We start from the raw sequence: 25,593 nt of genomic DNA, 5'->3' as shown, positions 1-25,593 counted from the left end.
AACATTTCTGAGCATTATAGAACTTTTTCAAAATTCTATTTTTTTGAAATGCCGAACTTTTTTGAATAAAATAAAAATGAAAAGGAAACGAAAGATAGAAAACAGGGGAGCCCCGCCCCGCACCTGGGCCGGCCCAAGATTGCGCGTGGCGGCTTCGTGCTGCGCTCTTTCCCAGCGCGCAGGTTGCGGCCTGACCAGGTTTGCCCCCACCGGGACTACTAGCAATTTTTTTTTTTTTTTTGAAGCTAGGTGTAGCAAAGCTCGGCACCCCGCCGTTATGACCGCCCGCCTGCCGCCGCCGCTCCGCCCGCCCTCCGCGCCGCCGCCTGCCGCCGTCACGCGCACGCTGCACGCGATCAACACCTGCACCACCTCCACCGCGCTCGCGCCCCTCCGCGGCTCCATCCTCCGCGAACCCGCCCTCTTACGCTCCACCACCGTCGTCTCCGCCTTCTTCCTCGCCTGCGGCCGCCTCCGGCACCTCGGCCCGGCGCTCTCCCTCTTCGCCTCCCTCTCCCGCCCCCACGTATTCCTGTTCAACTCCATCCTCCGCTCCCTCCACCCTGCGCCCGACTGCTCCCCGCTCCCGCTCTTCCGTCGCTTCCTTGGCCTCGGCGGCCGCCCCAACCGCTACACCTTCCCGCTTCTCCTCACCTCGCTTTCCTCCCTCCGCGACCTAAGGGCCGTGCATTCTCAGGTGGCAAAGTCCGGCTTCTTGCGCGACCTCCACGTCCGCAACGCCCTCCTCGCGCGTTACGCCGCCTGCGACCCATGCCTGGCCCACGCCGAGCAGCTGTTCGACGAAATGACCCAGCCGGATGTTGTCGCGTGGACCACCATGATCACCTCCTACAAGAATCGCGGCCGCAGCTTCAATGCCCTGGCCACATTCCGGCGGATGCTGTCTGCTTCCGTTGCCCCCAACCGTGTCACCATGGTCGCTGCGCTTGGAGCATGTGCGGCCCATGGTGCTATCGAAGCTGGCGCTTGGATCCATGAGTACATGCAGAAACAGGGATGGGAGCTGGACGTTATATTAGGCACTGCACTCGTTGATATGTATGGGAAGTGTGGACATGTCGTCAACGGGGTTCGTGTATTCTCTGAAATGGCTGAGAGGAATGTCTATACCTGGAACTCTATCATCGGAGCGCTTGCTCTTGCACAGGATGGCACAACGGCACTTCAGTGGTTCTATAGGATGGAGGCTGATGGTGTCCGGCCAGATGCAGTGACGCTCATTTCTGTTCTTTGTGCATGTGCCCATGCCGGGTTTGTTGACATTGGGAGGAAAATATTTAACCTGATCATACAAGGAGAATATGGGTTTCAACCTGGGATCAAGCACTTTGGGTGCATGGTTGATCTTCTTAGTCGCTCTGGACACCTGGATGATGCCGTTAGTGTTGTTGAGACAATGTCACAGCCCAACGCAGTCATCTGGGGCTTACTGTTGAGGGGTTGTAAGGCTCATGGTGACTCCCGATTGAGTGAGCATGTGATGACAAGGTTGGTGGAGTTGGAGCCTGAGAATGCTTCACATTATGTGCTGTTATCAAATTTATATGCTGAGACAGGGAGGTGGCAGGAGGCTGAGGAGATCTTGCAGTGGATGAAGAAGAAAGGATTGAGGAAGGATGCAGGCTGGAGCCTAAGGATGCTAGGAGACAGGCTGTTGTCACCGAAATTCGGCAGCACAAAGCCAATGTTTCCGATCCAAGGATCTTTTGTGCGGTAACACAGGCCGAGTAAACGTATTACCGATGAATTACATGTGTTTCAGGAGGAACATTGGAGGGTGGATCGATGTGCATGTAGAGAAGCAAGAACTTGCTTATCACTCCAAGTTGTGTGGCTGAGAACTTGAGACCATGGACATCGATTTGGGAGCAGGAATTTGAGAAACTTGCGGCTGGGATTCCTAAATCATTGTTGAATTGGTGCCAAAGAGACTGGAATTGCTTTGGGCACACATGCTTGGTTTGATATAAAAAGGTTTGTTAAGGCTACAATATTGTTAGTTACTGCTGATAGTGTGAATACAGTCATCCATAATAAATATTAATATTTGGGGAAAGAAATAAGCCTTTAACTCTTTTTTCACAAGTCCTTTAGTTCTTAGTTTTTTTGGAAACACACCTCCTGCAGGTTATGGTCCTTACATGAAAAAAGAAGCAGCACGAACTTTGAACTATCGATCTGAATTGTGCAATTGACTTTTGTAGCTCATTTGTACAAACAATGCATTTGCATCCTTGGCTCTATTGTAATATTTTGAACTTGTAATGTTGAGGTTTACAAGGCTGTTCGCCGCTCTAACAAAAAAGAGCATTGTTCTAAATTACGGCCCTTATTAGTTATGGAGTTTCGCTTCTTTGAACAAAGAAATTTCTAATTCACTATTTCTAAAGTCAAACTAATAAAACTTTGACTGGCAACACCGTTATAATTATTTGGACTGAAAACCTGAAAAATCATATCAACATATTTCTCTTAAAAAAGATTTCCAAATTGTCATCATTTTCTTGGTTCTACACATATTGTGTAAGTTAGTGGTCAAAGTAACATCTTGAAGTCCATGTGAATTTCCGGAATGTCACTAATTCTGAATTGAAGGGAGTTCTAGTAAATTAGATTTGGTGCAGAACGAGACACAATTAATACATTCCTAATTAAGGGCTGCTCCAATTTGTGATGGGATGCATCTTGAGATAAATATTTTAATACTGCCATAAAAGCTAACTATGTGCATCCTTAGCAGCATAGGTCATCCATGACGCATCCTGTGAAAAATACAAATGATATGACAACACAAGTTGGTTGGTACCGCTTTGGACAAGGAAATATCTCATTTTCTTAGCTCTGAGTGGCCTATAGAATTTGGGGGACCAGCAGGAAAACTCTTACTTGATGGTGACCCAGTTATGGTAAAGATGTGTCTAATCCTTGGAAACACCACAATTCATGTTTCAGTGTGCTTTCAAAGTGGATGCATATCTAAAATTTTGTCTTCCTTGGACTTTTCTGTCTTTGCTCGTTTGGCTCCAGTGTGACTCATAAAAGTAGATATGTTGCCATTACAAAGCTGCCCAGAGCTTACAAAAGGATGAAGCTCTGAAGGTACATAGCAAAACATGGCTCCTCTGACTCCCAGACTTGTGGTGCCCATAGATGTGAAGAAGAAGCCATGGGAGCAGAAGGTTCGTCTCCATAACCGCTGGCATCCGGATATTCCTCCTGTTGCTGATGTAACCGAAGGGGAATTATTCCGTGTTGAGATGGTCGATTGGACTGGAGGACGAGTTAGAGATGATGACTCTGCAGATGATATCAAATTTCTGGACCTCACAATTGTAAGTATGCAGTTTTTTATGGAAGAGATGTTGTTTGATGTGCTCTTCATTGTAGTATTTCTCATCAAAGGCAAGTCTTGTGCCAAACTAAATATGGGTTTTCTACAGACTCATTATCTCAGTGGCCCCCTTAGAATAGTTGATGCTGAAGGGGTTCCAGCTTCACCTGGTGATCTTCTCGCGGTAGAGATCTGCAACCTCGGTCCGCTCCCTGGTGACGAGTGGGGTTATACTGGAATATTCGAAAGGGAGAATGGAGGCGGGTTCTTAACCGACCACTTCCCAAGTGCAAGAAAAGCCATTTGGTATTTTGAAGGAATTTATGCATACTCGCCTCAGATACCAGGTAAAAGTTCTTGTGTGAATAAAGCGTTTCAGCTTTAGACCATTCAGTAGTTCCATTTTTGCATACCAGGTGTTCGGTTTCCGGGATTAACTCATCCTGGTATAGTGGGAACTGCACCATCAGCTGAGCTTCTTAATATATGGAACGAAAGGGAAAGAAAATTGGCCGAGACAGGTCACGAGTCTCTGAAATTGTGCGAAGTTCTACATCAGAGACCCCTTGCTAACTTACCAACCTCTGACAACTGCTTACTTGGAAAGGTACAACGTGCTGCCTCATGAATGGTTCACTTTAACTGTAGCGCTTATAATTAGTAGTTAGTCTTCTTATGTTGCTCAGAATTCTAGCACAACCGTTTTACACACAGGTATTAATCTAGGAGATATAAGGTCTTTGTGTTAAAAAACAGGGGTGATCCCCCCCCCCCCTCTGCCTTGCATTAATGGAATTGGCATGAATTTTACAATGTTAGAGACATCCGGATTTATCTGCGCTTCATTGAAGTTTAAGGTGTCCAGACACCACTGGAAAATAACATAATGTTTTTGTACTGCTAAATGTTTTAGTCGGACAGTGAACAGAGATGACCACATCGCATAGTTCAAAAATAGTCAACTTTATCATCTGGCATCTGAATCATCATTAACACGCCATTCGATCCCTCCAGGTGATCCTCAATTGTTCACCTCACTTCACCAGCAAAATGCAGCGATCTATCAGCTGAGATTGTGTATTGTTGCATAGAAGTTTCCAACACTGCATCGAGTTTGTCCATGCAGCATGCTCCTTAGAGCATCTCCAACAGGCGCCCAACGCGCGGCGCACAAAATTCGGGGTAGACCGAACTTGACATGGGAAGAGTCTGTAAAGAGAGATCTGAAGGATTGGAGCATCACCAAAGAACTAGCCATGGACAGGGGTGCGTGGAAGCTTGCTATCCATGTGCAAGAACCATGAGTTGGTCGCGAGATCTTATGAGTTTCACCTCTAGTCTACCCCAACTTGTTTGGGACTAAAGGCTTTGTTGTTGTTGTCGAGCTGGCTCTAGCGGAAGCCCAAAAAGTAGGCGCGCGCGGGGCACTCCAGCAGACGCGCAAAATTCAGCGCATGCAACATGCATTTTTGATCACATCGAAGGATAAAAACGATACATAGCATAGTTGCATATATAGTCTAGATAGTTAAAAAAACTACATAGCATAGCATAGCTAGAAAAACCGATAAAAAAACTACTCATCGTCTGATCGATAAGTCTATGTACTATGGTCTTTGTGGGGCTGCAGCACATAGTCCTTTGTGGGGCTGCAGCACATGGTCCTTGTGGCTGTTAGGATAGAATCCTTGACCATCAAGGACTCGCAGTTAGGATAGCATCTTAGACTAGCATCTTAGCAGCATCTTAGACTAGCATCTTAGCATATGCTTGGCTGGCTAGCAGCCTATAAATATGTATCCCCAACCCCTCAGGTTGGCATGGCATTGTGTGAGAAATAAACCAACGAAAATTGCCCCAACTCTCCTAGTGTCATCCACAACTATCAATGCTCAGGCTGAAAGGTCTAACAAGTGGTATCAGAGCCTCGTTATCTTGTACCCTGAGCATTTCCTGCTCACCTCTCTCACCGGGAGCTGAGCAGCCTAAGCCGGTAGCAGCAGCTGCTCCGACTGCCCTTGGTTACCTCCCTCCCTCCCTCCGGACTGTCGAGCAACAGCTCGTCAGCAACAGCCTCCTCTTCACGCAACAGCCCCCTGCAGCGAGCCATGTCTGCAGGTCGCTCTCAGCACACGGCTACCTCGAGCATACGGCGCCGGCAGGAGGCCGAGCGCGCCGTGGCAGAGGAGCGTGAGCGAGCAGCTGTAGCAGCAGCAGCAAGGGTGTCGAGGCTGGCTGTAGCGGAGCTGGCAGCAGCCAGAGCGGAGGTAGAAGCAGCCAGGGCGGAGGTAGAAGCAGCAGCAGCAGCGGAGGCAGCACGTGAGGCTACGGCGGATGCCAAGGCACTCCGCGTCGGCTCCGGCAGCTCCAACGACTTCGCGCCTGCGGACGACGGCGCCGACGCAGACCGCGCCAAAGTGGCGCAAGAGCGGACGGCGCAGTGGGCAGCCGAGCACGCCCGCGCTCCAGGTGGAGCTGCGCACGGCGACGGCGGCTGCAACGACCAGGACCGCGGCCTCTACGAGGTCCGGACTGTGGTCAGGGATGTTGGTCCCAGTGTTGGGTGGCCTACCCTCACTAAAACCAACTACGTCGAGTGGGCCGCGATCATGAAGATCAGGCTCCAGGTGCGGCGGCTGTGGGAGGCGGTCCAGAGCAACGTCGACCACCAAGAGGATCGACGGGCGCTGGACGCCCTCATCGCCGCAGTCCCGCCCGAGATGCAGTTCTCGCTTTCCAACAAGCGGACTGCCAAGGAGGCTTGGGACGCCATTGCCGCGGCACGCATCGGCAGCGACCGTGCTCGCAAGTCCACACTGCAGGCACTTCGTAAGGAGTGGGAGAGCCTGGCCTTCAAGCTAGGTGAGGACGTTGATGACTTTGCTCTCCGTCTCAACACTCTGTTGCAGAAGATGGTGAAGTTCGGCGATGCCACTTACACCGAGGAGAGAGCTGTCGAGAAGCTTTTCCGGTGCATTCCCGAGAAGTACAAGCAGATGGCTCGCTCGATCGAGTCTTTGCTGGACCTCTCCACGATGACGATCGAGGAGGCGATAGGTCACCTCAAGGTCGTCGACACCGACGAACCACAGCCTCCCTCGGGGCCCATCACCACCGGCGGGAAGCTGCTCCTAACTCGGGAGCAGTGGGATGCCAGCCTTGGTGACAAGAAGAAGGGGGAGCCTTCTTCCACGACGGGCGGCCGCAAGCGCGGCAAGCAGCGCAAGGCGCGAAGGGGCGGCAAGGCACAAGGACGTGCCGAAGGTGACGCCCGCGGAGGCGCCAAGGACGGCGTCGCTGGCAAGCCCAAGCCGGCACAGGATAACAGCTGCCACAACTGTGGCCGGCTTGGCCATTGGGCCAATGAGTGTCGACAACCACGACAAGGCCAGGCTCACGTCACACAGGCGGAGGAGGAGGAGACGGCTCTGTTCATGGCGCATGCAAGCATCGAGCTACCTTCAGCGACACCAGTCGAAAAGGCTCTCCTCCACCTCGACGAGCCAAAAGCACACGCTCTTCTCGGCGATGGCTCCGGGAAGGACAAGACTGCGGGGTGGTGCCTCGATACCGGCGCCACCCACCACATGACCGGTCGAAGGGAATTCTTCGCCGAGCTCGACTCCGACGCGCGAGGCTCCGTCAAGTTTGGGGATGCCTCAGCGGTGGAAATTAAGGGCGTCGGCTCCGTCATCTTCACCACCAAGACGGGAGAGCACCGGCTGCTCACCGGGGTCTACTACATCCCCGCGCCAAGGAACTCCATCATCAGCTTGGGACAACTGGATGAGAACGGCTCACGCGTGCTGATTGAGCATGGGGTCCTACGCATCTGGGATCGCCAGCGTCGCCTTCTCGCCAAGGTACCCAGAGGTGAAAATCGACTCTACGTCCTTGATGTGCAGGTGGCACAACCGGTCTGTCTCGCTGTCCGTCGGGACGACGAGGCGTGGCAATGGCATGAGCGCTTTGGGCACCTTCATTTTGAGGCCCTGAAGCGTCTAAGTGCCAAGGAGATGGTGCGAGGCCTGCCATGCCTCGACCATGTGGAGCAGTTCTGCGACATCTGTGTGCTGACGAAGCAGAGACGACTCCCCTTTCCCCAACAGGCGAGTTTTCGGGCCAAGGAGAGGCTGGAGCTCGTGCACGGAGATCTGTGCGGCCCGGTGACGCCAGCCACACCAGGAGGTCGACGCTACTTCCTGCTGCTCGTCGACGACCTCTCTCGCTACATGTGGGTGATGGTCCTCGGCAGTAAGGGAGAGGCGGCGGACGCCATCAGGCGCGCGCAGGTTGCTGTGGAGGCAGAGAGCGGCCGCAAACTGCGCGTGTTGCGCACTGACAACGGCGGCGAATTCACGGCGGCTGAATTCGCGTCGTATTGCGCTGATGAGGGCATCCAGCGCCACTACTCCGCGCCGTACAGCCCGCAGCAAAACGGCGTCGTCGAACGGCGCAACCAGACGGTTGTGGGGATGGCTCGGGCTCTCCTCAAGCAGAGAGGGATGCCGGCTGTTTTCTGGGGAGAGGCGGTGCTAACGGCCGTCTACATCCTCAACCGCTCGCCTACTAAGGCACTCGACGGCAGAACGCCGTACGAGGCCTGGCATGGGCGGAAGCCGGCGGTCTCCCACTTGCGGGTCTTTGGCTGCCTTGCGTTCGCCAAAGAGCTCGGCCACATCGGCAAGCTCGACGACAGGAGTACTCCGGGAGTCTTCATCGGCTATGCGTAGGGCTCAAAGGCCTACCGCATCCTCGACCCAGAGACACAGCGTGTGCGCACGGCGCGAGACGTCGTGTTCAACGAAGGGCGAGGGTGGAAATGGGACAAGGCGGTGGATGATGGCTCGACGCCGACGTATGACGACTTCATTGTCGAGTGCGTCCACTTCAAGGAAGCTGGGGGAGCAAGCAGCTCCTCTTCGTCGAGCACGTCTACCCCAGCCCCCAAAACTACGTCGACTCCGGTGCCTGCTACGCCGACGGCACCACAACCCAGATAGTTGTGGATGACACTAGGAGCATATGCGACTTCTCCTTGCACTAGCTGCCCACGAGGGCTGGCGTGTCCATCACATGGATGTCAAGTCGGCATTCCTCAACGGCGACTTGAAGGAGGAAGTCTATGTGCATCAGCCACCGGGATTTGCGATCCCCGGCCAGGAGGGCAAGGTACTCCGCCTGCGTAAGGCTCTCTACGGCCTACGGCAAGCACCTAGGGCGTGGAACGCCAAGCTGGACTCCACGCTAAAGAAGATGGGCTTCGAGCAAAGCCCGCATGAGGCGGCCGTCTACCGACGGGGCAGTGGAGGAAATGCCCTGCTGGTGGGCGTCTATGTTGACGACTTGGTGATCACCGGCATCAAAGATGCAGAAGTGGCGGCGTTCAAGGAAGACATGAAGGCCACCTTTCAGATGAGTGATCTGGGGCTCCTCTCCTTCTATCTAGGGATCGAGGTGCACCAGGATCACTCCGGGATCGCACTTTGACAGTCCGCCTACGCCGAGCGCATCGTTGAGCTAGCTGGGCTCACCGACTGCCACCCAGCTCTCACTCCGATGGAGGAGAGGCTGAAACTGAGCCGCAACAACACGACGGAGGAAGTGGACGCTACGCAGTACCGACGCCTTGTGGGGAGCCTTCGCTACCTCGCCCACACGCGGCCGGACTTGGCATTCTCCGTGGGCTATGTTAGTCGGTTCATGGAGCGACCGACGTCGGAGCACCAGCAGGCAGTGAAGAGGATCGTCCGCTACGTGGCAGGGACACTCGACCACGGCCTCCACTACCCTAGGTGTCCGGGGGCGGCTCACTTCGTCGGGTACAGCGACAGCGACCACGCCGGCGACATCGACACCAGCAAGAGCACGAGCGGGATCCTCTTCTTCCTCGGCAAGTGTCTCGTGAGCTGGCAATCGGTCAAGCAGCAGGTGGTGGCCCTGTCCAGCTGTGAGGCCGAGTACATAGCGGCCTCCACCGCCTGCACTCAGGCGCTCTGGCTCGCTCGACTGCTTGGTGATCTCCTCGTCCGAGACACCAGAACGGCAGCTCCTGGTGGACAGCAAGTCCGCCCTGGCCCTGGCAAAGAACCCCGTTTTCCACGAACGGAGCAAGCACATCCGACTGAGGTATCACTTCATCCGCAGCTGTTTGGAAGAAGGGAGCATCGAGGCAGCTACATCAACACCACGGACCAGCTCGCAGACCTGCTCACCAAGCCTCTTGGGAGGATCAAGTTCCTCGAACTCTGCTCCAGGATTGGGATGATTCGACTCTCCCACAAGACGACATACAAGACTTAGGGGGAGAATGATGGATAAGTCTATGTACTATGGTCTTTGTGGGGCTGCAGCACATAGTCCTTTGTGGGGCTGCAGCACATGGTCCTTGTGGCTGTTAGGATAGAATCCTTGACCATCAAGGACTGGCACTTAGGATAGCATCTTAGACTAGCATCTTAGCAGCATCTTAGACTAGCATCTTAGCATATGCTTGGCTGGCTAGCAGCCTATAAATATGTATCCCCAACCCCTCAGGTTGGCATGGCATTGTGTGAGAAATAAACCAACGAAAATTGCCCCAACTCTCCTAGTGTCATCCACAACTATCAATGCTCAGGCTGAAAGGTCTAACATCGTCGTCGTCGGACTCCGACACGACGGTGTTGGATTGCTTCGTCGTGATGAAGGCGTCAGCCCAGCGTTCATCGTCGGAGTACCAAGTCGACGATTCCTTCAGTTCCATCTGGAAGAGTGCAACTTGCTTCCGCGTACGCCTATCTTCACGATAGGCTACTTGCTCCGCCCTCCTCTCCGCCCTCTCCGCCCTCCTTTGCGTGAAGAATTGGCGCTCGTCGAGGACGTCCAGCGGAAACTGTCGGCGCCACTCCGCCATGGCATGCTCGTCCATCTCAGCAATGCTGAGGCGGCGCTCCCGCCTCCGGTTTCGGCGACGGTCCTTGACGGTGACTACCCGTGGACGAGGCGCGACGTTCTGCGCCCACTCCATCGTCATCACCTCGGGGAAGTTCATCTCCCTTTGAGGCCTGTTCAGGCGCCACACCGCCGCGTCGTACGCGCGGGCGGCCTCCTCGGCGGTGTCGAACGTGCCGAGGCCGAGGCGCATCTCGTCGGATCGGATCTCGACGTAGAGCGTGCCGGAGGGGCGCGCGCGGACGCCGCGGTAGCCAGAAGTTCCCCGGCGGCGAGGTGAGAAAAGAAGCAGAGGGGCGCGTGGCGAGACGAGGGGGCGACTAATTTGGTGGAAGGGCGCTGCATTTTATAGGCGCGCTGGACGCCGCGCGCCAAATCTAGCGCGCACCCGCCCGCTTTTTCCCCACACGCGCATCCATTTTCCGCGCGCGTAACTTTCCCGCTTCCGCTGGAGCACGCGAAACCGTCCCGCGCGCGCTAAAATGGCGTTTTAACACGCGCGGCTGTTGGAGATGCTCTTAACATCCCGGGAAACATATATCATTCCTTAGTTTCCATTAACTCCATAATACAGCTGAGTTACATGAGACCATCTCTAATAATCATTAAATAGGTGGCAGATCAGGTCTGGCTAACCACCATGCAGTCAAAGAACAAGTGGGAAAAGTTAATGAGGAAATGTTGATTCATGGAGGTACTGTAAGCTTCCATGCAGCAGGAGTCTGATAGGAACGATCTTGCCAAGATATTTTTTTTGAAACGGAGGCAAAGATTGCCTCATCTATTAAATAACCAGAAGAGAATTGCCCAATTAATTACGGAAAACCGGGCAAAAACCGGTACAGCAAGGGTCAAGCCCACTCTTAGACTGAAACACATAGGGCAAAGCCCCCCCTTATCGACGACACGTCGATCTACGGCCAGACAACGCATCTCCGACTCTGATGAAGAACTCTGAAAGACAAAACCAGGCACGGCTGGCGCCACGCGAGATCGCCGAACGGGCTACCTGCAGCCAGTCATTGTATACCGCAGGGCCTCGTCGCCGCAGCTTCGACTCCTAGCAACAAATAAACCGAGGCAAAACCCTGGACATGCCGAAGAAAAGCCGACTACCGCACCATTGCCGCGTCGCCGACATTGCTCCCACCATCATCGTTGCCACAGAAGTCTGGACACCACACCCGCCACCAACCGCCATCCACTGGTCCCGTTCACTGACGCCAAGCTCCCAAGACAAAGCCCCCAAGAGGGAATACGACACCAAGGCGCCACCATCGTCCGATCTCAGATCAAGGTTTCCCCCGAAGAGGCCGAAATGGCCAGATTCGTGCAGGAGGGGTGGGAGAACAAGCAACTTTGCCTCTAAGAAGGTCAATGACGGCCATAGGCGCCGCCATCGCTGGTCATGACGCGAGGCCAAGACATGGTTTTCACCAAGCTCCACACCACCTAGGCGCACAACATCACACATTGTCGTCGGCGAGCCCACCAAACATCACCACCATTGCCGCTGCTCATTGACGAAGAGGCACCAAGACACGCCGCAGCCAACCGCAGCTTGAGGAGACCACCGACGGCTGGAGACCAGATCCACATCACACACCGTCGGAACACACTTCCTCGTCGCCATGGGCCTCCGATCCGCACACCCTGAGGGGCGTCCACGCGATGCCAGACCGCGCAGACACCCACCGGCCATGCCCCTCGCGGCAGAAGCCGCTGAACCTCGGGCGTGCACCTGCCGAGCCTCTCTGCTCGGCCTCGCCTGAGCCGTCGCTCCCTATGCACCACACGCCTCGCCAGATCGGCGACAACTCCTCCACCCCTCGCACGCCCCTTCCGGGCCCCTTGATCCTCAACATCGCTGACATCCGTAGATCACAACCCCACCAAGGAGCCGCCATGGATGCGGCACACAGCAGCCCGCCCAGGCGAAGCCACGCCACATCCGACCCAAAACGGCCAGATCTGGCCGCCCCGCAACTCCCGCCGCCCTCCCAGCCATGTCCGCCCACCCGCGTCGGAGCAGGGGACCAGTACCGTCGCCTGCCGCAGCAGGCAGCTCCGAGCAGCCTCCTGTAGCGCCCGCCGGAGAAGTCGCCGCCGAATCTCCCCCCGAGCGGGCAGAGGAACCGCACGCCACACCACCCAGCGAGGTGCCCCACCGCCACCCTCCCTGGAGCCTGCCTGGACTTTGCCGGCGGGCTCCTCAGGCGGCGGCGAGACTATGGGAAGGGGGGAGGGGAGAGGTGCCCGGCGCCGGTGAAGGATCCCCCATGTCGCCAGTGCGGGGGCGACGCAGGGGTGGGGGTCCTTATCCGGCTTTGGGTGTGTGTGCTTCAATCGACGTCATCTCGCCAAGAATATCACCACCACATAGGTAGACTGAACATATTATACTCCCGAAGATGCAAATTGCCTGCCAGGAAAGAAATCAGATTCACCGGTCAGGTTCATAAAACTAGCAATCTGAACAATCAAGTCCTGTGTTCATCGATACTTTGTAAATCTAGATGGTTAAATAGCTCTGTTGACAATGCATGCAATGTTTGCAGATTCAAGAAGGGACTGCTGAATGGCAAAAAATTGCAAATGAAGCAGCAAGAACTATTCCTGGAAGAGAGAATGGGGGGAACTGTGACATAAAGAATCTAAGCAGAGGTTCCAAAGTTTATCTACCAGTATTTGTTGATGGAGCAAATCTGAGTACTGGTGATATGCACTTCTCCCAAGGTGATGGTGAAGTCTCATTTTGCGGAGCAATAGAAATGAGTGGATTCCTTGAGCTAAAGTAATTGCCTTTGTCCTCGTCTGCACTTTTCAATACTTGTTACACCTAGTAGCTTTTGGATGCATCTGTTATGTCATGGTTGTTTACTGGATCTCTTACTCCAAGAGTCGACCAAAACAGCCAGTCACAACAGCTTAGGTCCATTATGTAAGAGAACTTCCCATCATTAGGTTTCACCATTCATTATCAAGAAACTATGATGGCACATTAGCAGGAAGCATCTCCAAAGCTGCTTGCTTGAAACTTGTCAGATTCAGATGGGCAGAGAGAAACAGATGGAGATAGAAGCATAGAAGATGTATTCATTGGATCAAGCTGTATTACGCTACGCCACAAGGCCTACAATAGCTCACACTGGTTTAATGTGTCGCATGTTCATGACATTTTTAGGCTGATGCTTCTGTGGCATAGTGCATTACTCGTGGGATCAGACTCCTCCGCTAGTGCATAGCTCATTTCTAACCACACTGGCAACTCATATTGTACCTAATAAATTGCAACTCTCAGTTCAACAATTTTGCAGGAGTTGCTGAATTTGCTGGTTAGATAACAAAATCTGTCCATGAGATTTACTTCTCGTGCCGTGCTTCTGAAATTCCACTAATTTCACCATCACATTTTGTGCAGGTGTGAGATCATAAGAGGTGGGATGAAGGAATACTTGACTCCTGTTGGTCCAACAGCACTTCATGTGAATCCTATCTTTGAGATAGGTCCTGTGGAGCCACGTTTCTCAGAATGGTTAGTCTTTGAGGGCATCAGTGTAGATGAGTCGGGGAAACAGCATTTCCTTGATGCATCAGTTGCATACAAGCGTGCAGTTCTCAATGCCATTGAGTATCTTTCCAGATTTGGGTACTCCAAGGAGCAGGTAAGCAGTAGGTTTACTGTCATCCTGCAAGTATCATGTTAGAAGAACATTATCTCAAAAAGTTACAGTATTAACTTTGGGTTATATGCAGGTCTATCTTTTACTGTCATGCTGTCCATGTGAGGGTAGGATATCTGGAATAGTAGACGCCCCTAATGCAGTGGCGACGCTTGCGATTCCTACAGCAATATTCGACCAGGTATCCTACAGTAGCCCCAACAAACTGTTTTCTAGACATTTTTAATGATGTACATTTTATTTATTGCTGTGCATTTTTTCATGTTCTTAATAAGAACAGAGCGACAATGTTGTGATTGATGCCTTTGGTCTTGATCTTGTATCTAGCTTACGGCATTTGCTTGGAGAAAACAAAAAGTGGTTCCCATTGACAACTAGCAGAGATATTTATGTACATTTTATGTATCACATCAGATCAATATAGATACCGCTAGGTTTAAACCAAAAGCATTGTAAATATGTGCCCAGTTACTCCCTGAAAATGCGAGTCTATTCAGTAATAGGCAGATGTAGTGGTAGTATATAGGTATATAGACTATCCATGTTTCTTTCTCCACTTGCTTAAATTGTCTGAGTTAGCTTGGTTGCACTTGTTTGGTGGTTTGCATCATAAAGTTATTTCTTATAAACCAATCTGGATTAGATCAGACAGTCACAGTTACGGTCAAGTAGAAGTAGACCATTATATCTGTATGTAAATTCTACTTCCAGACAAATTGAATTTTCATCATGGACATATCGAATTTGTCTACTTGTGATTAATCCTGGCCAGTTTCTGATTGTTTTCTTGGTAAATTGTAGCTAATCCTTCTATAGTTTGCACACAATCTGGTCCACCCTTATCCAGTTTATTTTTAAAGGGGCTTCTAGTTATAATGGGCAGATTATGACTTATGAGAGTATCCCCTTTCATTCTTAGGCATTTCGAATATTATGAGTATTTTAATTCTGAACTCCAGTGCATGACATTTCAATTATTTAACATATATAGGATATAAAGCCAAAACGCCTGGGGCATGGACCAAAATTGAGAAGACTTCCGGATGTTCTGCGATGAAGTTGCAGTGGACACCTTCCTGTAACACAAGACCAAATATCATGTTTAGAATATCTAATAATAAATCTAAATAATCATCTTTAGTATTCCCACAACCATCTATGTATGTGCAACATGGAATGTGGACCCGTAGTTGTAATATGGGCTTTCCTGTTTCTCCATACTTGATAATTTATATATCAGACAATCGACATATATGAGGACACCTATATGCATATTTTCTACTTTCTCTGTATCACAATACTTATTGTTGGAGAGAACTAATCTAGTTCTCCTAACAAGTATTTAGGAACAGAGGAAGTATATTTCTGCAAAGTTTTGTTATGCAAGTCATGGAGGCATTTTGCTTGTTATTACTATTGAAGTTATGCCACTCCCCCAATAAATTGCTGCTCTTCTAGCCCTTAGGAAATGGATTCTGCACCTCGGATGTGCAAAATGGAAAGAGAAATTGATTAAAATCAGCCCACTGATTTCGACGCGGCGTAAGCCTCCTCTAACATGCAACACGCGTCCCGGTGGGGACCTGTAGACCGCTTCTCCACCCCATCCTTAGGGCCAGTTCTTTTGGAGCTTTTTTCAGCTTTTTGTCAAATTAAGCCAGAAGCCCAAAAGAACTGGTCTAGAAAAAGTTACCTCAACTTATTTTCACCTCCCAGTCAAGTGCAATGAGAAAAAGCTCGTCCCTGGTGGCTTCCCGCAAGTGAAACGAACAGGTATGACGAAGGGTCATATTGTTTGGTGTTATTTACGGCCGAATTGCCACCGAGAGAAAAAAACCCGCCTCGCCCCGTACCCAGCACCGCGTGAGGGTTCCCTTGCTCGTTTCCCACCTCTCGGTCTCTCTGCTCCAGGTTCCGTTGCGCCGCTGCCCCGCCCTGCCGCCGCCGCCCCTCCCCGCCGCCCCGCCCCATCACCCCTTCCTGCCGCCCCTCCCCGTCCCCCTCCCCGCTGCTCCATTCCCACTCCGCGAACGCCCCAGATCCATCCTCGCGGGCGGCACCCCTCCCTCCCGTCGACCCGGTCCGGCGCAACACTCCGGCGACCCACTTCTCCGGCACCCCACCACCGTTCCCTCTCCCCTCCTGTGAGGCAGCAAGGTGAGCAGCTCATATGTGTTATTTTTTGGGCTTTTGTTTACAGCAACTCATATGAAAGAAATTTGATATCGATTGTGTGGTTGATTTCTGTTGCTGTGAGCAGCTCATATATATTAATTATTCCAATTCTTTTGTATTGGCATGATGAAAAATAGATGAAAGCACATTGGGATAATATTGGTCTTAGAACTTTCATTGATATATGTGTGGAAGAAGTGAATGCCAATAACCGTGGCAAAGAAGGAACATTGACACCACTTGGATATGACAATGTGGTAAGAAAGTTTTTTGAGCGCACGAGGAGAGAATATAGCAAAAAACAATTCAAGAATAAGTGGGATGTGCTGAAAAAAGATTATATTGTTTGGAAGACATTAACCCAAAAGGCAACAAGCATTGGGTTTGATCCTATTACCAAGACTATTGCAGCTAGTGATGAATGGTGGGCAAATGAGATACATGTATACATTAACACGACCATTGTTTGGAATTTGTTGCTCTTGCAATTGTTGCACTAATTTGTGATATGTTTGTTTTCAGAGAAATGAACTTGCCGCCAAGTTTCGATTTGCTGCATTAGAGGATGAGATCAAACTGAGTACTATATTTGATGATGTTAGTGTGACAAATGAGTATGCGATGGCGGCACCTCCCAGCTCTCAAGTTGGTTGCTCTCAAATTCTCATTGATGATGATGATGATGTGGGAGGCTCAGGATGTGATATAGATGTTACTCACGTGACACCTAAAGCTAAAGGTCGTAAGAAGAGATCATGTCCTTATTCACCTAGTCCCGTGATGGTGCAAAAGATTGCAAAAGATAGTGAGGAAAGAATGCAATTTAAGCGTATTGCAGACCTTTGGGAAAAGAGGGAGACAAGCCGCAATTCGGCGACATCTGAAATGAAGGTGGATCTCGTGAGAGATGAGATAAAGGAGATGAAGGACATGGTGGTGAATGATGGAGGTATACCTGGAAGTGAAGTGTATTTCCATGCTCTAGAACTCTTTACGAAGAAGGAACATCGTGATGTCTTTAGTGCATTGAAGGATGAACTTCCAAGTGTGAGGCTTGAGTGAATCAACAGGGCCTGGGAAACATTTACGAAAAAGAATTAGAGCAAAGCTGTAGTGTTGTGAACCTATTTGTTTTGTTGTGAACTCATTTGTATTGTTCTGAACCTATTTGTTTTGTTGTGAACTCATTTGTACTGTTGTGAACCTATTTGTTTTGTTGTGAACTCATTTGTTTTGTTGTGAACTCATTTGCTATTAATCTTTGTATTGTTGTGAACTGATTTGTAGTCATATTTCTGTTGTGTTGTTTTTATATGACAGATGGACATCTCTGTTGAGGAGGAACAAGAGGACGAACTTGATTTTGTTGTTGTTGCAATGGCATATTATGTTCTAAACAAAGAGAGGCTGCCATATGGACCTAGAAGAGCACCAATAATGACATGACATTTTAGTTGAGAGGTATGGTCTAAGGTCAACTTGCAACATGTCAAGCAAAGAAGCATTAGCACAGTTCTTGTGGACTTTGGGGTCACGCCAAACCACCGACGATGTTGCAGATCGATTTGAACACATTCGGTCTATCATCAACAAAAAATTTAAGGAGGTACTGTTGTGTGTGTACCGTATGGGCGGTGATTACATTCAACCCAAAGATCGTTCTTTTACCCAAGTTCATGACTCACTTACAAACACAAGATTTTGGCCTCACTTCAAGGATGCCATTGGGGCAATCGATGGAACACACATTGAATGTGTTGTGCCTGCTAGTGAGCAACCCAAGTATCGCAATAGGAAAGGTTGGACAACTCAGAATGTCATGGCAATTTGCGATTTTGATATGAGATTTACGTTTGTTGTTGCTGGATGGCCTGGATCTGTTCATGACACGCGTGTACTCAATGATGCACAAGTTGAATATTCCTACTTTCCACACCCTTCAGACGGTAATAACTTGTACATGCATTCTTGTTCTCTAATGTTTTGCGTGAACTAAATGATTTTGGTTATTTGTATTGTCAATGCAGGAAAATATTATCTTGTTGACTCTGGATATCCAAACAGAGTTGGATATCTAGCACCATACAAAGGACAACGTTATCATGTACCCGATTTCCAACAAGTACCACCAAGAGGGAGATATGAAACATTCAATCATCTACATTCATCACTAAGAAACGTCATCGAACGATCGTTCGGTGTTCTAAAGATGAAATGGAGAATCCTCCTCGGCATCACACGGTACAAACCTGCTACGCAAACAATGATCATTACTGCATGCGCGTGTCTTCATAACTTCATACGTGAGAGCAAACTAAGTGATCAACACTTTGACATGGTTGAGAGTGGATCTTATGCTCACGAGGAGAGCCTTTCTCATCACTATGCACCCATTGATGATGGTACTATGGGTTCCATCCGTGATGCTATTGCGACAAGTGTTTTCCCTTGATGCTTAGAGGTGTATGCTTTTGTTGGGAGTATCATGTAATAATTTAAAGATATTTTTTATTCAGTACTTCTTCTCAAGTACTCCTACTCGTACATGAGACAATGATTCATGTATGATATTCGTATGCGAGATAATGATCCTCCTTTATGTTCGATTATGACATGTTGTTGTTGTGTTTCAAAGTCGATTTTATATTCACATGGAAACGAAATAATAAATAATACCGCAGTATCAATTAATCCGAACAAACAATATAACCGAAGGACATTACAGACTTTTCCCTGATCATACCACAAATAAGCTGAGAAAACACGCACTCAAAAGAACTGGCTAGCTTATTATCTGGAGCTTATATTCACAGCAGCTTATTTTCACAGCTATGCTCAAAAGAACTGGCCCTATCCTCATGTGAGACGTCTCAGCCACAAAAGAAGCATCTGGTCGTTGACCCACCTCTCCCGTGGCTCTACAATGCATCTCTCCCCTCGGTCGATGCCCTTCTACCTTCTGCTCCATCTTTTTTTCCACCAGTGAAATCGAAAGCCTGCTGCAAGCTGCCCGCGTGTTGTCGTGGCCAGCTCGGGAGGCGACGCTGCTGCAATCTGCCCATAGACGCTGGTGCAAGGGGGGTTACCGACGCTGCGATGGGGGTCATGCGGTGGTGCCGCAACGGGCGAGGGGCGTGCGAGGGCAACATCCGCGGCCACCGACACTGCATCTCAGCTTCCACCGTCGTCATCATGCGTTGCGTCGCAGCTTTCGTCGTGGCCGTTGGTGTTGGGATGAAGCTCCGTCGAGTCTGACCAGTGCTGCAATGGAGTGCTGCAATGGAGCTCCGCTGGGGCTGCAATCAAGCCTGCCGAAGCTGCAATGAAGCACACCAGAGCTGCAATGAAGCGCGTCGGAGCTGTAGTGAAGCACTGCGGGGTCGTTGAAGCTTCATCGAAGCTACAATGGAGCGCCATCGGGCGTCACCGGTGCTTCGCGCGGCACGCGGTGCTGCCATGGAAGCTGTTGTGTTGAAGTTTATTTTTTGCTGCGGACAGTGGCTAGCTAGACCACTGTGCCAGGGTGGTCCAATAATAAAAATATTTACATAAATTTATTTATTTTTAGGGAAATAACTTTTCTACTACAGTACTACACTATATACATGCTATGAAGAAATTTCAGGGTGGTCCATGGACCACCCTGTCCATCCCCTAGCTACGCCACTGGCTGCGCTGGATGCAGGATGGAAGAACAGAGAGGAAGACCGCGGCTTCGTTTGTTGCCATCGAAGGGCCATCATCTGTCACATCGGACGTATGATTTCCGGCTGATCCGTAGCATCCGTCAATGGAAAGTGTACATGGGATTTTTTATTTATCTCGGTGAGTATGTGAGAAATTACATTACATGATCACAATCACGGTTGCCCACTCTCTTATTTGTCTTCTGTATGCAATTTATAGTAGGTTGAGATAAGTTTAAAATTTATTTAGTCAGAATTCAGAGCAACCACAAGGAGTTAGAAGTTCTGTCTGAAGTTGGAAGCGGGGTGTACTAGTATGTAGAGCCCCTCAATGCTAGATTAGTGACCCTATGCTTATTTCTTTAACCAAAGGAATCATATTGTAAAAATATAGTAAAAAGGAGTGATGTAACATTAACATAGTATGCAATTAAAGTCTACCATACCAGAATGGGTTACATTAACATAGTGCTATTAATTAAGTCAACAACAGGCAGACATGCATGTAATGTAATCATTGTGATGCCTGAAAGAAGAGGAGCAACTGAATATTGTTGAGGGGTACTAGTACTATGTAGTAGTATGACGATGCTCCAAGATGAACAGTGTCGCTCCCTCTAACAGAAGCAGAGAGAAGAAAATATATATAGAGCATGTAAATGTACGCAGTACGTCAAAGAAAGAAAGGTTTCACGCAAAAAAAAAACAAAAAAAGAAAGAAAGAAAGAAAGGTGAGATGGATAGATACCCGACAAGGCCGGTGTATTATGCATTCGGCCAAGAATGACGTTTCCAACTTAGCATTACAAACACACGCCACTTGACTTGACTCCACATAAGAAATGACACGACATGGAAACGCATCATGTAATGTAACTAGTAGCTGCATAGTCTAATACCAGGGGCAGCAGCAATTAAAAGTAGCTAGGCATTGTCACACAGGACACCACAAACAAACAGGTACAGGTACGTACGTACAAGACATTATTTTAGTTGACAGAAGATGGACTAGTAGTAGCAGCAGCAGCATCACTAGCGTATGTGTATGTATGCTAGCTGCTGAATGCCATGGACGGACGGACGGACGGATGCAGTTGGCCGTCAGGTAGTGTTGTGTTGCAGGTGGTGGTGTCACTTGTTGGGTTTGGGCGGGCCGTAGTTGGGGCAGGCGGGGCTGAAGTGCTTGGAGAGCACCCTGGAGTTGAGCAGCTCGATGATGGGGCCGAAGGAGACGCAGCGTGGCGCCTTGTACTGGTTGATGGAGGCGCCCCGCGAGATGGCGTAGTCCATCACCTCCTCGAAGGTGCCCCCCCGCACCACCCTGATCTCCAGCGGCCCGATGGCGTCGCCCTTCCTCCCCTGCCGGTACACCGAGTTGAGCGCCTCCTCCATCTCCAGGCAGCAGCGCTCGAACACCGCCGCCTCCGGCCACAGCCCCTCCTCCCGATCCCGGCACCCCTTGAGCATCAGCTCCCAGTACACCACGTAGTGTCCCGGGATGGTGGTCGCGTCCGCCTCGCTCGTGTACTCCACGATGCTCGCGCCGTAGGGCGCCAGCAGCCTCGCCGCCCGCTCCACCGCCGCCTGCAGCTCCGCCTCGTCCGTCTTGTCCGAGTCGATGCTGAGGAGCACGTTCTTGCGCCGCACGAACCTGAACTGCGGCGCCGCGTTGTGGAACCCCGTCACCTGGAGGATGTCCCCCACGCGGTACCGGCACAGCCCCGCGTACGTCGTGATCACCAGCTCGTACTCCTTCCCCACCTCCGCCTCCGCAAGCTCCACCAGATCGCCGTCCCGGGCCGCCTCCGCCGCCGCCGCCGGGTCGTGCGGCATCAGCTCGAAGTAGCCCATGTTTGGCATGATGGTGTAGGAGACCTCCGACGGGTCGCACATGGGCCGGAGGTTGAGCCCGAAGTAGCACTCGGAGGAGGCGTACATTGTGCAGGCCATGGGGAGCCCGCCGCTGTAGAACTTGAGCGTGGGGATGTACTGCGCCATGGCCCCCGTCACGATCACGTCCAGGTACCTGGTGTTGGGCCACATCCTGGTGATGATCCCCTCCCAGTTGTCCTTGCCGCACTCCGCCGCCACGAACGCCGCCAGCTCCGGGTCGGGCTTGAGGACCTCGGCGACGGCGTCGCGGATGGACGGCTCCACCACCCTGCCGCTCAGCGTGCCCGTCTCGATGTCCCCGGCCAGCTCCTTCCAGTGGAGCTGCAGGAAGCGGATGGCACGGAGCAGGCCGGACGCGAACACGGCGCCCACGCGGAGCACCTCGGTGCGCACCAGCAGCCCGCACAGCATCTGCGAGTACATGGACTGGAAGGAGTCGGTGCACAGGATGGCCGCCGTGGGGCTGGTGTACACCTGGTACGGGTCGAAGGGCCGGTACTTGAAGTGGTCGCTCTTGTAGTAGCTGGTCAGCACCGGCCTCGCCGGCAGCCCGCCGGGCGTCTCCGTCTCCGACTTGATGAAGAGGAAGTAGAGCCCCTTGCCCTTGTCCAGCCCCGGGACGAACCTGCATGCATGCATGCATGCCACGTTCTCATCCAATCAGTCAATCAATCATGCTCATAGTCATGCATGCGTGCTTCCTCCATTAATTACAAGTAGTGTACTAGTATTTTTTTCATTATTAGTTTCGCCCCCAATTTTTTAATCTGGAAAGTAATTGATGTTAACACGATCATATTAGCTAGCTAGTACAGTAGCTAGTGCGCTAATCATTGGTCCGGAAATTAATGATCATACAAACATCAGCGTAACGTAACGATCGCCGATCGATCGACGTTAACATGACCCCCCGTATATATGTATGTATGAAACCGAGCATGCATTTGACCAACTGATCGATCGTTACATATTACATATATATACAGTGCGTAGTTGTTGCACCGTTGTTTTCGCCGTGGATATATATACACAAGTACACAACAGGTGTTGGAGCGGTGCACACGGAAGCGAACGGATTTGTTTTTGCGCATGCAGTCGGCGCGCATACATCCCAATCCGTGTGTGTTTATATACTATGTATATGTGCAAGTTGGTTGGGCGCTCTCCTCCTCACTGAATGTGCCGTGGTGGCTTATTCAGGCGGGACATCCAAGGCATTGCACTTGTCGCCTTGTCACTCCAACGTCCCGGCCGGGGCCGGTTACGTGCGCGCGCGGCGCAGCGCAGGCATGCGATGATAGACTTTGAAACGCCACAATGTTTTTCTGGGAAGCTAGCAGGCAGGGCCCGGCCGTTGGAGGTTTATACAAATGGGGGAATCTTGGCGCCTAAAAAGTAGTAGAGAGAGGGATCGCCCAAGGCATCACTGGCGTCTAAGATACAAACACGTTATTTTTTTTAGTCACGGTGTGAATGGATGATTATAATTAGTTAGCGACGTCGATCGATCGAGCCAGCAGGCAGGCAGTTGCCGCATTTCCTAGCCGGCTGAGGTCAGGACGGAAGCAGGACACAAACGCATGACCGCTCCATCATCTCTGTTCTGTTATTTTTGGCATGTGTAACAGACCGTTTCATGATTGATTGCCAAGCTAGCCTAGCCTAGCAAGAGACGTATCTATGTACGTAGCTGGGACTAGGGACGACTCGACTATATCTAGCTAGCTGGGAACTTAACCACAGACTTATTAGGTGATGTAATAACATAGCATTTGGTTAGCATCTCTCTCTGCCTTAATTTGGATGGAGAGCAGTCGACCGATCGGGCATGAAATTTAGTCGTCGTCAGTCCAATCAACCAAAGGTGAGGAAGAAAACAAAGCAGATATAAGTAACTATTCTTCGTCCGGAAATACTTGTCGGGGAAAAGAGGGAATAGGTGAGAGTAAGAAGGGATCACGCACAGGTTCATGACGGGCATGAGAAGGCTGTAGAGCATCTGCCTCCTGTCCAGCTCATCCTCGATCGTCGGCATTAGCTTCCTCTCCCCGGCTGACGTCCCCGAGCTGCATTAATTAACCAAAACGTCAATTTAGCCCACTCGTTCACCCGGCAAGGGAAGAAAATTAAAATGAAGAGTAATTAATCGGCCGTGGCTGGCCAGAGCACGCAAAGGGCAGGGGGGGGGGGGGGGGGGGGGGGGAGGAAGAAGAAGAAGAAGAAGAAGAAGGCATGCGGGTGAGGTGCATGGTATGGTATGGTACTGGCCTGGTCAAGAACTCGGAGATGGGGTGGGAGGAGATGATGTTGGAGCGGTCGCCGTTGGCGATCCGCTCGATCTCCGGGCGTAGGTCCTCGTATGTCACCACGGGGACGCGGGCCTTGAAGGAGCCGCGGTCGGTGCGGCCCTCCATGCCGTGCCGGCGGAGGTACTCGGCGCTGTTGTTCCGCTCCAGGATCGCCGCCAGCACCCTCTGCTGCTCCGCGTCGAACCCCTTGGTCAGCTGCTCGATCAGCTCCAGCTTCTCCGCGTCCCGCTCGCACGCCGCCACCCCCAGCGCCGTCTTCACCCTCCCCGTCACCGCCACCGCGTCCGCCGTCGCCGGAGCCATGCCGCGCAAAGCTGGCGAGCAAGGGAGAGGGAGAGAGACTCGCCCCGAGCTAGCTGAACGATCTCTGTGGGTGTTTCTTGCCGGCTTGTTGCTCTGGCTGGAAGGTTTGCTTCGAGGAGTGTGTGTGTGTGAGTGTGAGGAGGCGGTTGGTTACGGAGGCCGGAGGGGTATATATAGGGCAGCCAGCCAGCCGGAGGTCCGTGACCGAGCCATGCAAACATGGCGGGAGGCAGGCGTGGCCCACGCGCAGGTCCCTTGCCCAGCCCGGCGGAGGCAGGTGGGGCCGCGCGGTCGGGCACGTCGGACGGCGGCGGGGCCCTCGACGCGACTGGTGGCCGGCGAGACCGGCAGGGGCCATTGCCACTGACGACCCGGCGCTGGAAGACACCCAAGCCTGGCTAAAACTTTGGCTTGGATGGTTCCGCTTGTCGCCTTTGGATCACCTTTGGATTACTGGCTGGATCGCTCATTTTACCCGACCGTTCCGATTAAACTAGCGCGGCGATAGGATAGAAAAATGCGGCAGGGGTTTCGCTGCCCGGGCATAGGTGTCGACGCGCCATGGATTTGCCCATCCCGGTGAGAACGAGATGAGCGAGTTGGGCAGAGGCCGAAAGGAGAGACGGGCGCTTTCTTGTCTTTGGGGTGGGCTGGTCGAGACATTTGGGGATGCAACGGACGATGTTTACGAGTTTCTTCCCACGAGAACATTGACGTTTTCCAGCGTCTTGATCTATCTCTCGCGTTCCGCGTATTCCCTTCCTTTCTTTCTTTGCTAGAGAGGGAATTTGTTCGTGGACTTTTGAGTCCTGATGAGGACGGGGCGCCACGGTTCTTAGATTGAGTCCGTACGCGGATCGTATCCATGCATATGCTTCCAATGCATGCATGCCCGCCGTGCAGATATCTTTATGAACTATCTCCTTCGTCTGATATAAGACGGTTTTGGAGATTACTCCATCTGTTCCTAAATATAAGACCTTTTGAATATTTTATAATGAACTATATACAAAGCAAAATGAATGAATCTACATTATGGAATATGTCTATATATATCTGTATGTAGTTTGTAGTGGATTCTCTAGAAGGTCTTACATTTAAGAACGGAGGAAGTAGGTGGTATTAAAAGGGGTCAAGAAAGATGGTGAGCGAGGTAGGTTTTGAAAACTAGGTGATATTAAAGGGGGTCAAGGAAGAAGATGGATGAGGTAGTTTTTTAAAACCCTTTTCATATTTTCAATATAATTATCTCAATCATT

The 25,593-nt window shown here is 51.2% G+C and overlaps 3 protein-coding genes and 1 pseudogene across 3 annotated transcripts; 3 read left to right on the top strand and 1 right to left on the bottom strand.

Moving 5' to 3' along the window:
- The first annotated feature begins 399 nt into the window (after positions 1-399).
- LOC123444494 lies at positions 400-15,220 on the top strand (annotated as a pseudogene).
- A 973-nt stretch (positions 15,221-16,193) lies between these two features.
- LOC123444493 lies at positions 16,194-17,338 on the top strand. Its single transcript, XM_045121221.1, has one exon. The coding sequence runs from the start codon at positions 16,765-16,767 to the stop codon at positions 17,203-17,205; it is 441 nt and encodes a 146-aa protein (XP_044977156.1). The 5' UTR covers positions 16,194-16,764; the 3' UTR covers positions 17,206-17,338.
- A 136-nt stretch (positions 17,339-17,474) lies between these two features.
- Positions 17,475-18,736, top strand: LOC123440291 (putative nuclease HARBI1). The gene is made up of 2 exons (XM_045116869.1): positions 17,475-18,089; positions 18,171-18,736. Exons 1-2 carry the CDS (start codon positions 17,630-17,632, stop codon positions 18,593-18,595), a joined length of 885 nt encoding a protein of 294 aa, XP_044972804.1. The 5' UTR covers positions 17,475-17,629; the 3' UTR covers positions 18,596-18,736.
- A 1,838-nt stretch (positions 18,737-20,574) lies between these two features.
- LOC123444492 (probable indole-3-acetic acid-amido synthetase GH3.2) lies at positions 20,575-24,474 on the bottom strand. The gene is made up of 3 exons (XM_045121220.1): positions 23,991-24,474; positions 23,687-23,788; positions 20,575-22,347 (listed from the first exon to the last, which is right to left on the bottom strand). Exons 1-3 carry the CDS (start codon positions 24,332-24,334, stop codon positions 20,961-20,963), a joined length of 1,833 nt encoding a protein of 610 aa, XP_044977155.1. The 5' UTR covers positions 24,335-24,474; the 3' UTR covers positions 20,575-20,960.
- Positions 24,475-25,593: the final 1,119 nt, after the last annotated feature.

Source organism: Hordeum vulgare, chromosome 3H (assembly GCF_904849725.1).
Source record: "Hordeum vulgare subsp. vulgare chromosome 3H, MorexV3_pseudomolecules_assembly, whole genome shotgun sequence".
NCBI lineage: Eukaryota > Viridiplantae > Streptophyta > Magnoliopsida > Poales > Poaceae > Hordeum > Hordeum vulgare.
Note: the sequence above shows the minus strand (reverse complement) of the source record. Positions and strands in the feature narration are given on the sequence as shown.